Source organism: Trichosurus vulpecula, chromosome 3 (genome assembly GCF_011100635.1).
Source record: "Trichosurus vulpecula isolate mTriVul1 chromosome 3, mTriVul1.pri, whole genome shotgun sequence".
NCBI classification, from domain to species: domain Eukaryota; kingdom Metazoa; phylum Chordata; class Mammalia; order Diprotodontia; family Phalangeridae; genus Trichosurus; species Trichosurus vulpecula.
The window spans coordinates 211,499,644-211,512,648 of NC_050575.1; the positions used below are offsets into that span (position 1 = coordinate 211,499,644).

Below are 13,005 nucleotides of genomic sequence, written 5' to 3' on the forward strand. Positions count from 1 at the left end.
AAAGAACAAAAACAAGGAAGCAAAAGAAAAGCTGGGCAGCTTTGAAAACAATGTGTAGTATTTATTATACAGGTTTTCTTGAAATTGAAATTGTTTTATATTGAATCTTATGGTCTGCTGTGTATATGGCAAATTTTTTTTCTTTTGTATTTGTTTAAAATTTAAAAAAAATTTACAAAAATTAAAAAAAAAATGAATGGAAAAGTAACAAGACTAAAAGCTCATACTGCTTCTCTTTGGTGCCATGAAAAGAGAACTAAATTTAAGTGGAAAGTTGGGACAGCAGGGGTAATCTGTGGAAGAAAGTGAAACTATCAGTTCTTGAATTAATTATTCTTGTACAGCTTTCCCTTGACCTTGCTGATAGACAAAGTGGAGCATTTTGTTAAGAATGGTGGTTTCAGGGGGTCTCCAGTTTTGCTATGCCATTGATGTGGCCTAATAGAATGCCTATAATAGATCTGGCTCACTGGGTCACAGCATCATGGTTCTAGAATTGGAAGGGACCTCAGAGGTCATCTAGTCCACTTATCTTGAAACACTTTGCATCCCATGTGGACAGCGTTTCTACATAAGAGATGCCTGACTTGGAGCAGCTACTGGAGATTGCTTAATCTGTGTTAGTCACAGGTGACACTTGAAACTTGAGCCATGTCAGCTCAACTAAGCATGTACAAGATGAAGTACCCCTAGTGTCCCAGGTTCTGCGCTAGCTCTACAGGTATAAATTCCATAAGACTTAACTTTTGCAATGACAGGTATGTCCCCCTGCCCACTTGGAGGTCCCAGTCATCATTCCCTTTTCAGTATTACCCTAAAGAAATCACTTGGCATGTGTACTCAATGCATTTACTACAGTGAAAAGAAAACTTTAACTGTTAATTTCGAAGCAACTGAACACAGTCCCTCCTGGTAAATACCAATTCCCATGCCTCCCACCCTGTCTTCTGCATCCTATCTATCCCTCACTTTGATTACGAGAACAGACACACTCAAAGGCCATTTGTAGAGGAATTCTTTCAAGTATGTTCCAATTCATTATCAAAATGGAAAAGGAAAACTACCTCACTATGATCCTCACTGAGAAATGGCCATTCAGCCTTTGTGTTGTCTTCATACTATGTCTCCAAAAAGTCAGTAGAGAACTCTGCTGCTCAGTACTTCAGTGGACCAGGTGTCAGCAAAAGCTTTATTAAAATTAAAGCTAAAACTGCAGTAGGTAGGTGGCACAGTAGAGAGAGTACTGGACCTGGAGTCGGAAGACATCTTCCTGAGTTCAAATTTGGTCTAAAATACTTATGAACTGTGTGACCCTGGGCAAGTCACTTAACCCTGTTTGCCTTAGTTTCCTCATGTGTAAAATGAACTGGAGAAGGAAATGGCAAATCACTCCAGTATCTTTGTCAAGAAAACCCCAAAAGGAGTCATGAAGAGTTGGACATGATTGAAACTACTGAGCAACAACAAAGCCCCAAAGTAGAACAGGCTGCCTTAAGAACTTCCTAATGGGTTTCGTATGGCCACTCATCAGTATTCAGTTCAGCAAACATTAAGTACCTACTAATGCAAGGCACTGAGGATACAAAGACAAAAAAGACACAGCCCTTGCCTGCAAAATGCTTTCATTCAACTGACATTTTGTTGTTGGAATTTCAAATATGGATTGCAGTAGAAAGCCTCTGAGATCCCTTCCAACTCAGATTTTGTGAAGTTTTGATGTTCACATATCACCATATAAAAGATCACGCCAATTCACAGCTTTCTCTGGCCTTCTAAGAGTCTGTCCTTTCTCCATGGCCCTACCAACAAAGAATTTTATAACTGTTTTTCCCAATTTAATGAATATAAGATTGTGCATCAGAGGCATCATGGCAAAAGGGAGAGAGAACCTGCCTCTGACACATACTACTGTGTGTCCCTAGGTGGTCACTTGTCCTCTCAGTAGCCCAAATAACTTTAAGACTTAGTTGCAAAGAAGGCACTGACCTGCATTGGTATGGGATTTCCTTATGGGGAATTTCCTATACAAATTAAATTGTAAGTCTGATACTAAAAAAGATGCTAATATATATTTCTCTGACTACTAGGGAGTTTTAAGAATTTTTCTGGTGGTGGTTGATTATTTAGATTTCTTATAAGGACTTCCCATCCATATATCCCTTGACCATTTAGGGACTTATTCTTATAAATTTGCATTCATTCTTTATAGATTTTGTATGTCTCTTTTTTAAAATTTTCTTTTTTAAATTTAATATATTTAGTTTTCAGCATTGATTTTCACTAGAGTTTGAATTACAAATTTTCTCCCCATTTCTGCCCTCCCCCCCACTCCAAGATGGCATATATTCTGGTTGCCTTGTTCCCCAGTCAACCCTCCCTTCTGTCACCCCATTCCTCCCCCATCCCCTTTTCCCTTACGTTCTTGTAGGGCGAGATAAATTCCTATGCCCCATTGCCTGTATATCTTATTTCCTAGTTGCATGCAAAAACTTTTTTTTGAACATGTTTTTAAAACTTTGAGTTCCAAATTCTCTCCCCTCTTCCCTCCCCACCCACCCTCCCTAAGAAGGCAAGCAAGTCAACATAGGCCACATGCGTATCATTATGTAAAACCCTTCCACAATTCTCATATTGTGAAAGACTAAGTATATTTTGCTCTTTCCTATCCTATCCCCCTTTATTCAATTTTCTCCCTTGACTCTGTTCCTTTTCAAAAGTGTTTGCTTCTGATTACCTCCTCCCCCTATCTGCCCCCTCTTCTACCATCCCCCCTTTTTTATTTCCTTCCTCCTTTCCTGTGGGATAAGATACCCAATTGAGTGTGTATGTTATTCCCTCCTCAGGTCAAATCCAATGAGAGCAAGATTCACTCATTCCCCCTCACCTGCCCCCTCTTCCCTTCCCACAGAACTGCTTTTTCTTGCCACTTTTATGTGAGGTAATTTACCTCATTTTATCTCTCCCTTTCTCCCTCTCTCAATATAGTCCCCTCTCATCCCTTAATTTGATTTTATTTTTTTAGATATCATCCCTTCATATTCAACTCACCCTGTGCCCTCTGTCTATATATACGTATATTCCCTTCAGCAACCCTAATACTAAGGTCTCATGAATTATACACATCATCTTTCCATGTAGGAATGTAAACAAAACAGTTCAACTTTAGTATGATTTCTCTTTCTTGTTTACCTTTTCGTGCTTCTCTTGATTCTTGTGTTTGAAAGTCAAATTTTCTATTCAGCTCTGGTCTTTTCACTGAGAAAGCTTGAAAGTCCTCTATTTTATTGAAAATCCATATTTTGCATTGGAGCATGATACTCAGTTTTGCTGGGTAGGTGATTCTTGGTTTTAATCCTAGCTCCATTGACCTTCAGAATTTCATATTCCAAGCCCTTCAGTCCCTTAATGTAGAAGCTGCTAGATCTTGTGTTATCCTAATTGTGTTTCCACAATACTCAAACTATTTCCTTCTGGCTGCCTGCAGTATTTTCTCCTTGATTTGGGAGCTCTGGAATTTGGCAACAATCTTCCTAGGAGTTTTCTTTTTGGGATCTTTTTCAGGAGGCAATTGGTGCATTCTTTCAATTTCTATTTTACCCTCTGGCTCTAGAATATCAGGGCAGTTTTCTTGAAAGATGATATCTAGGCTCTTTTTTTGATCATGGCTTTTGGGTAGTCCAATAATTTTTAAATTATCTCTCCTGGGTCTATTTTCCAAGTCAGTGGTTTTTCCAATGAAATATTTTACATTGTCTTCCATTTTTTCATTCCTTTGGTTCTGTTTTATAATATCTTAATTTCTCATAAAGTCACTTGCTCCAATCTAATTTTAAGGTAGTATTTTCTTCAGTGGTCTTTTGGATCGTCTTTTCCATTTGGCTAATTCTGCCTTTCAAGGCATTCTTCTCCTCATTCGCTTTTTGGAGCTCTTTTGCCATTTGAGTTAGTCTATTTTTTAAGGTGTTATTTTCTTCAGTATTTTTTTGGGTCTCCTTTAGCCAGTCATTGACTTGTTTTTCATGGTTTTCTTGCATCACTCTCATTTCTCTTTCCAATTTTTCCTCTACTTCTCTAACTTGCTTTTCCAAATCCTTTTTGAGCTCTTCCATGGCCTGAGACCACTTCATATTTTTCTTGGAGGCTTTTGATGTAGGCTCTTTGACTTTGTTGACTTCTTCTGGCTGTATGTTTTGGTCTTCTTTGTCACCAAAGATTCCAAAGTCTGAGTCTGAATCTGTGTCAGTTTTCACCGCCTGTTCATGTTCCCAGTCAACTTACTTAACCCTTGAGTTTTTTGTCAAGGTATGACTGCTTGTATAGAGTACTTTGTCCCAAGCTCGAGGGGCTGCAGTATTGTTTTCAGAGCTATTTCTACACAGCAAGCTCTGCCACACCAGTGCTACTCCTCCCTCAAGAACTGCCAACCCATACTGGACTCAGATCTAAGCTGGCTCTGCACTCCCACTCAGATCCACCACTTATTTCCTCCCACCAGGTGGGCCTGGGGCTGAAAGCAACTGCAGCTGTAGCTCTGTAAGCAGCCTCAGAGCTGCATCACCTCCATTGCCCCTGGGGCAGTGGCCGAACCTCTTTAATAGACCTTAAGGAGAATACTACTCTGCTGGTCATTCCACAGCCTTGAGAACTTCCCTTTGTTTTTCTCAGTTTGATTTAATTAATCTAACCACACTCTGCCCCAAATACATTCACAAAATAGAAGTATGAAAGAAAAGGAGAAAAGAGAGGACAAAACCAGGTAACGTACATTGCAAAAAATGAAGTTAGTGGGGAAGATGTGTTGAAGAGGCTGGAGGACAAGGAAGAAGGAAGAAGAAAAGCTAAACAATGAAGAGAAAGGAGGGGATGGTGAAGGGTTGGTGCAACTGTCACCACAGGTGTCTAGCTGTAAAAAAATTTCATGAGCATGTTAGTTGGTAGAAGAAGCCATTTATTGGGGTTGGCCATTTGCTTTTAGGCATCAATATTTGATTCACAGTGACTTCCATCTGTCAATGAAGGAAGCTAAATAAAATACATATATATACAAAATCCCTCTATACATACAGGGCCTAAATCTACGCACAGCTATTAAGTAATAGCTTTAATAAATCTGATAAATCACCATAATTATCTCCATAGCTCACTCTCAGTGACATAGTTGCAGCCTGTATGTGTTTCATAGCAGAAAAGAGGAACCAGATTTAGTGGTGAAGTAACTTGATCCCATTGCCAACTCAGTTTCAAAGCCAAAAGAGAACTCTTGTCTCATGATCACCACCTTGGTTTCTGTTTCAATTTCTGTTCATGCAAAACTGTGCTGACAATCACTATGGAGTAGAAAAGACCACTGTTGGCCAAACCCACTGCTGGAGCCCCTGGGAATGTCCTCTGGAGCCTTTAGACCCCTCTGTATCAATTCACTGTTCATGGGAACGAGTTCTTGTATAGTTGCCACCTTATTGGTTTGGAAGAAAAAGCTCTTCCTTTTCCTCTTATATTTTCCTTATCCTCTTTTTGCAACGCTGGTTGAAGACAGGGGAAGATCCCATGAGGCTGTCAGGGGAGTGGGATCCATAGCTGCTCTCTGAGCCATTGGGACTCTGGGGTATTCCAGCCTCGCTGATGCCTGACATGGGCTCTTCAAAGACATCACTGCCCAGCACGCCATGCCCAGAGACAGTGCCTTCTTCACTCTCCTGTGACTCTATTTTTACTGGGGCCAAATTCCAAAGAGGAGAAGCATTTACCTCAGTACCTAGAAACAGATTCCAACAGCCCAGCAGTCAAACACCAACAAAAAAGCCAAGTATACAAAGGTTAGTGAAGATTATGGAATGAGAAGGAATCTGAGAGCTGATACAAATGAAGACTAAAGAGAATAAGAAATACAATATTAGTTCAGACAAATGGTCCATGCAGCCTAGTGCTGTCTATGACAAGGAAGCTATCGCTAGGAAAAATCATGGTAGCTGCCCTGTCACTTTCAAAGGTAAATGAACCCTGAACATATCCCCACTTTCCTTCGACTCTAAGAGGAGATAAAAAGGGTGGGAGTGTGCCTGCCCAACTCAGGGGCTCATGGAGGTGTTTCCTCTGGTTTCCTCCTTTACAAGGCACCTGTCTTCTAGCCTTTTGTTCTGGCTTCCTGACACTGTTCCAGGTAGAAATAAATCAAGAATATCACTCTCCTCATTTGGCCAAATATCTTTTGGCCAGGCCTTACCTGGGTGGGGAGTCTTATGTCTATGAATGGTAGACTGCTCTGTGAGTCTTCAGCAATTCCTCTTAGACTCTCTTCTCTATTCAGTCATGATCTCCTGTTATTTTTCCTATTTGTTAGGCTTTTTGCCTGATACTTCAAAAACATTTCTTTAAAGTCAGGTCTGAGTTCTCCCAGGTCTACCAATACTACCACCAAAACCCGAAGGATCTATAATGTCATTGATACGGGTACTATTTCCAGCAATGCTGCCTCCAATCCAGTTACAACTCAGTACATCAGCTTTGAGAGTTGGTATGGCCAAAAATTCAACACCCTGCAGCCCTCCAGTGATGATGTTCCTTGAACATAGCTAGGCTGGTCCCTATATAACAATACTGGATGGATCTGTACTTGAAGCCTTTCCAGATTGGGAGGACCTGCCAAATTTATGTCCTACTGGCATAGCCATGAAGAGGCTGGGATCACCTTCACTGTAAGAGATCAGAATAAAACTTCAGGGAGAAGCTTTTAGGTCAGAGTACTGGTTATTTGCTTTGCTGGGCTAAAAAAAATGTTGAAGATCTAAATGGCATTTAATATTTGCAAAATTAATTTATATGGCTCAACTAGGATATGCATTTATATGCTTCCTAATCTTTCAGCAGAGAAGATAATTTGACTCACTCAACAGCTTTCTTGTAATCATGCCATAATTGAAAGCTACTTTGGAGAATGGTTCCTCTAGCCCAGGGGTGGGGAACCTTTGGCCTTGAGGCCACATGGTGCCCCCTAGGTCCTCAAGTGTGGCCCTTTGAATCTGTGAAGTTTGGATTCAAAAACCCATACTTGAGGACCTAGGGGGCCCCATGTGGCCTTGAAGCTGCAGATTCCCTACTCCTGCTCTAGCCTAATCTATTTTTCCAATAAGAACAGGAAAAGGAGAGAGAATATAACTTCAGAATCCAAGCATCCAACTGAGATGTCTTGTGACATGGCACGTTAAAGTTCTGGGCTTTTCATTCTTACTTGCCTTTCCCCTCCCTCTTTTTCATTCTTTTACCTCCAGCTCACCTATCATTTCCTTAAGAGCTTGATTTTATATGGAAGTAAGGGCAGCTGAATGAATGGGTCAGTGTCACAGAGTAAGAGCATTTATCCTACCTGAAGCCTGTGGGGAAGCTTCAACCTCCAGGTTGGATGAGAACCGTTCATTTTGAGCTCCAAGCACTCCTACAGGCAGAGACTGGTCACCAGATGCCAGGTCTCCTTCCAGCTCCTCACTGACAGGGAAAGTGATATCACTGACCAGCTCCTCTTTGATCTTTACAGGTTTGGTATCTTCTGTGGCCTTCTCAGGATTTACAATCTTCTCGTACTCCTCAGAGAGCTGCTTGCTAACCTGTCAGCAGGCAAGAGACAAAGTTTTCCAAGAGAATGGTGAAGGCAAGTTGATCTTCATCTGTCTTCCCCTGGGAAAAAAAGGGGGGTAAAGGCGTTGGAGAGGGAAGAGTATGAATGACAGAGAAGCTTAAAATAAGTTCAAAGACAAAGGAGTTTTGTTTAGCAAATGAATGAGAGGAAGACATGACAGATATGAAAAAGCTTATTTATAATACAGATAGGGACATGTGGATATGAGAAAATGTGAAGAAAGATACTGACGGAAAATGGGAAGAACAGTTAAAAAAGGTTCTATTTTTAGGTATAATTGTATATGGTGTGCAGACCTAGGTTAATTAAAGAAGACTTTCTTCTTATGTGTTAGAAATACTTTGTCCCATTTAGTCTGGGGGAAACTGAAGCAATGGTCAAGAGGTTTGCTTAAGGCCACAAGAGAAGATCAGATTAAACAAGAATTTCTGGTCTAGGGTTCCATTTACCACCTCTCAGTCCTTACCTCTTTTTAACACATCTGCTAAGTCCTTCTCATGTGCTTTCAATCTATAGGGAATATTACTAATGGACACCCCCCCCCCACTGAAAACAGGAAAATGAGGTCTGGGCAACATAGTGGCTTAGGAAAATAAAGGACAAGATTATCAAAGATGAAGATTCTTCCCTTGTCCTACAACTTTCACTCTCCACTCCAGTTGAAAGGATGAGGGAACCTGAGAACACCTGATTCAGTCTCCTTTGTTTACTTCATCACCTCATGTCCTTACCTGTAACATATAACTGTGATAGTCCTTGATTCGGTGCTGCCAGAACTTCTGCAAAGACAGCACACTGCCAATGCCCACCTCATGGAATACCTGCTCCATAACATCAGGAAAGGGAGTCTGCCCCAACTGGGCCTCCCGGTCCACAGCAAAGCGCAGCAGCTTGGTGAATTTAAGGCAATACTCATGGGCCACATCTGTGAGAGTCTCCAGGACACTTTCATTAGCACATTCAAAGCCTGCATGAGCCAGGATTGTGGCTACTGACTGATAGAGCAGCTGACGGCAGGAGTTCCAACTCAGTTCAGTCACAGGTTCCCCCTTTCCTCTGAAAGTACAGACAGAGTAATGTTACAAGGGCTCACACTGTGGGGCAAATCTATCTCTGCCTTCCTAGGAGTTTTCTAATTTCAGGAACACAAACTTCCATTGTTGTAGGGAAATTTGGGTCAGGTTGGCTTTCCTGGTTTCTTTCTCATACTACCTGAGCACAACCCAGGCACCCCATGACCACATCTTGGAACTCCCCAACTTTAGTTCTCTTCTAGCCAACTTCAACTCCCATGTTTCAATGCACTAGTCTATGGATACAGTAATCACCTTCAGCTATTACTATATAACATATATTCAGTTACCTCTAGTGAATTTTGAATACAATAGCAGCATAATTCCACCTAGTTCTGCAAACAGCTTATATAGTAACTAAAAACAAAAATAAGTTTAAATGGAGCAGTTCCTTAAGTTTGTAGTTAGTACAAAACAGTCATATATGGATAAATATTCCCAATTGGGGAAATATTCTCTACTTTGCTATGTGCTTCTTTAAGACAGTCAGGTTGGTTCACCAGCAAGTACTAAGGTTAACACTGATTTGGCAAATTCCCTAATAGACAAATAGTCAAAAGACATGAACTGGCAGTTTTGAAAGGAAGAAATATCAACTATCAATAGCCATATGAAATAACATTCCAAATGACTAATAATGGAAGCAAATAAAAACAATTTGTTTTGACTATATATATTAAAAGTGTGTGTCTCTTGTCTCCCCACCCATCATGGCACCCTTGCCAATGGGGTAGAGAAAAGAGAGCAAGAAAAAATAGATTTTTGTTAATTAAAAAAAGAGAGAAAACCTTTGGATATAGTGGAAAAATCGAGTATTCATCAAATATATGCTTACCATGCAATATGATGTATGGCTTCATCATGAAGAATTAAAGAAAGTAGGTAAAAAAAAAAAACAAACCCCAAACCCAAAGGCTATGGCAAAACTCCTGCTTTTCTAATCTCACTGATGACGTCTTCATGCTTGTGAGGTAAGGCTGTATTGTTAAACACCTCTAGACAGAGGTGTTTGAACTTCTAAACCTAGTTTTTGTAAGACTTGCTAATTTATGTATTAAATTTACCATTCTTCTCACAACATAGGGAGTAAAATAATACGTTCTTTCTACTACTCACTTAATATGAGTCACTCAGTACTGAGACTAGCAAAGTAACAGCTTGCCTGTTCTTGGGCAATGACTGCATTTCACATATTTAACTAAGAGCCACTAAAGCACTTAAAATAGATCAGATCACCTCATTTACATGCTCTCAGATACTCCATGTTAGATCCCTGCCTTACCGGTAAAAGTCACTCTCTGGGTCACTATGCCTGATCTGGAATGGCATTTTGCCAGTCTTGCTATCCAAAGAAAGCAGGTCATCAGGGAGGGGGGGTGAAGCTGGACAGGATGGAAGTGGTTCACTCTCTTCAGTTTTGATGCCCTCTGCCTGCTGCTGCATTTGAGCCTGGGCTGTAGCAATGAGGCTTCGAAGGCGCCTGTTGTGCTGGATAAGTTGGATTGTGTGGGTGGTGAGGCTGCAAGGCTCTGATGGGATGTCCAGCATGGTGGTTGGCCGTGGCTTATTGGCAGAGGGCTGGTGCAGGAGTGGATCTTGGACTTCTACCAGACGAAACTCCCGTGGGAGCAAATCGAAGGAGCTTCTGTTGGCTTGGCTGGATGATATTGGGATCTCTCCCCAGTATCTTAGCATTTTTGAGAGTGAGTTGTTAAGTCTGATAAAAACAATGTTTCCCAATCCACGAGACTGGCTTCCAAAATAGAAAGGAGATTTGGTCAAATCACCTCCTTACATCATCCTTGTCATCCTTGTTGGAGTAAGAAAAGTCAGGCCATTCAAGACGACCTAGAAAAATATCTGCACCAGCAGTGCTGTAGAAGGATCAGCACAGCCCTCATTGAAGAAACATATGATTTCTGATCTGAAAAAAAATTAGATGTTTATCATCACAATCAAGGAAACTCATAGCTCATATAGAGCAGTCATCCGTGCTAAATGCAATTTTAGTCTTCATTAAGAAGTCAAGAAAACCTGGGTTTGCATCCTGCTCTGACACTTACTGGTCAAGGATATACTGCTTCCCCTCTGAGTCTGTTTCCACTTCTGTGAAATGGGCATAACTGTCCCTGTAGTACCTACCTCACAGGGTTTGTTGTGAGGCTCAAATGAGATTCTGTATGTAAAAATCTTTGAAAACTTTAAAGCAGTCAGTTATGATGATGATGCTATGATGAAATGCATGGTATCCAGACATAGAGAGATGTAAAACCAAGAACAATGGGCAGATATTGCTAAGAAACAGATGTAGGGTTGATGTTAGGAAAAACTTCCTTAAAAACCAGTTATCCTAAAATGGAATGGGATGCCTTAGAAAGATACTGAATGCCTTCCTACTCCTCTCTCAGGACAAGCTGATCACCGAAATCTCCTCACCATGCCGTTTCAACTCAGCCTTGGATACTTAACACCTCCCTACCTCCCCCAGCCTCTTCTCCCCTTTGATTAGAGGGCTGGAAGGCTTAAACTCCACCCAAAGCTTTCTTTTATAGGGACAGAACCTAAACTTGGCAGCTCAATCCACTTTCCACCTATAGCTCTGTTTGAAAAGGAATGAAGAGAAAGGAGTTCATCTAAAAAAAATTTAAGAGAGTTAGTGTACTGCAAGTTCTATAAGAGTCAACACTGTGATATGGCATCTAATAAAATGAACATCATCTTAAGCTGAATTAAGAGAGGTATAGTTTACCTGAGTAGAGAGGTAACAGTCTGGCTATACTCAGGTCTGGTCAGAGAACAACTAAAGTATTATAACCAGTTCTGGACACATATTGATATGGATGCAGATAGCAATCCATTCATGCTTGCCCATTCTATCAGCCTCCTTTACAGATCTTTCCATAAGTTTGCAACAGGGTTTCCACTTAATATGTTGGGTGCCTTCCCTTATTTCTTGGGACATCTGAAAGAATGCCAGTGGAGCAAGTGGGTCTTCCATTGGTTATCTCATGCTCTTGCCACATGACCAGCTCATCTTCTTTCTTGATTACACATTTCCCTGATGACATGCCTCGGCCATGGCAAGTCAGGAAATAGAAGAACTGACACTTAATTAACATTTTAAAGTTTGAAAAGTCCTGTGAGGTGGATACTACAGTTATTACTATCATATGTAGATAGTACAGGTAAAGTAATTGAGACCCAGAGAGCTTAAGGGAGTTGCTCATGCCCACAAAGCAACTAAGAATCAGTGGTGGGATTTGAGCCCAGGTTTTCCTAACTTTAGGTCCATAACTCTTACCTGCTGTGCCATGTTGTAAGTGAGCTACTAGAAATCCTATTATATGAGGAATTACTGAAAGAACTGCGCATATTTAACCTGGAGAAAAGAAAAACCGAGGAAGGATCTGATTGCTGTCTTTCAAGGGCTATCACATAGAAGTATTTGACTTTTTTTCTTTTCCAAAGAGGAAAATTTAGGCTTAAAATAAGGAAAAACTTCTTAGTAATTAGAGGTATGCAAAGCTGAATGGGCTTTCTTCTTAGGAAGCTGCAGGTTCCCCTTCAAGGGTGAGCTTTGAGTAAAGACCAGATGATGACTTGTAAGGAATGTCGTTGAGGGAATGCCTATCCATGTTGAACTACATGGCCTCTGAGGTCCCTTGCTCTGTGCCTTTGTGAGGGGAAGGGGCAGACTGGCTCAGGAATCAACTTGAAGGGACCTTGGCAACAGGTAGCAGGGACAGAGCATGGTACGGTAAAAAGAACTGTAAGTCTGAAAGCTGAAGACCAGGGTTCAGTACCAGCTAGGACGTTATTATCTGTGTGATCCTAAGCAAGTCACTTGCCTTCACAGTCTCATCTGTAAAACTTAGGGGGCTGGGCTAAATGCGAGGCGGCGTGGTGCAGTGGAAAGTAGGAGGTCCTGTCCCTCTCTTCTTATGACCCCTTAACCACTCTAGGCCTCAGTTTCCTCCTCTGCAAAACCACGGGTTGACCTTAGATGACCTCGTAAGTCCCTCCCAGCTCTAAAGCTCTTAGGCTTTAAAAGACCCACCCCTGGACTGGGGGGGGGGTCTTGGCGGCGGGGGGGGGGGGGCAGGGGACGGGAATTTACCGGCTTCCAGGGGGGTGGCTGGGAAGAGGCGACGTCTGAGTCGGTCTTCAGCAGGGCCCTGAAGCCCGCGTTGGCGCCTGCGGGGTGAAGAGCGGCCGGGGAACAGTGCGTGGAAGTAGCGAAAGAGTAAAGCCCACCCAACTAGGAAGCAGACGGAAGCTGCTCTCCGGGTCGGCGACAGC

At 41.6% G+C, this 13,005-nt stretch overlaps 1 protein-coding gene across 1 annotated transcript; it reads right to left on the reverse strand.

The window, feature by feature from the left end:
* Positions 1 to 4,927: 4,927 nt before the first annotated feature.
* Positions 4,928 to 12,988, reverse strand: SUPT7L (SPT7 like, STAGA complex subunit gamma). Its single transcript, XM_036748431.1, has 5 exons — positions 12,824 to 12,988; positions 9,989 to 10,630; positions 8,365 to 8,689; positions 7,364 to 7,601; positions 4,928 to 5,755 (listed from the first exon to the last, which is right to left on the reverse strand). Exons 2-5 carry the CDS (start codon positions 10,399 to 10,401, stop codon positions 5,493 to 5,495), a joined length of 1,239 nt encoding a protein of 412 aa, XP_036604326.1. The 5' UTR covers positions 10,402 to 10,630; positions 12,824 to 12,988; the 3' UTR covers positions 4,928 to 5,492.
* Between the last annotated feature and the right edge of the window lie 17 nt (positions 12,989 to 13,005).

Coding starts and splice junctions, on each gene's coding strand:
- SUPT7L (XM_036748431.1), bottom strand. CDS start 10,401: ATGCTAAGATACTGGGGAGAGATCCCAATATCATCCAGCCAAGCCAAC. Junction 8,690..9,988: donor CCAGAGAGTGACTTTTACCG/GTAAGGCAGGGA, acceptor CTGTACTTTCAG/AGGAAAGGGGGAACCTGTGA. Junction 7,602..8,364: donor ATCACAGTTATATGTTACAG/GTAAGGACATGA, acceptor GCCTGCTGACAG/GTTAGCAAGCAGCTCTCTGA.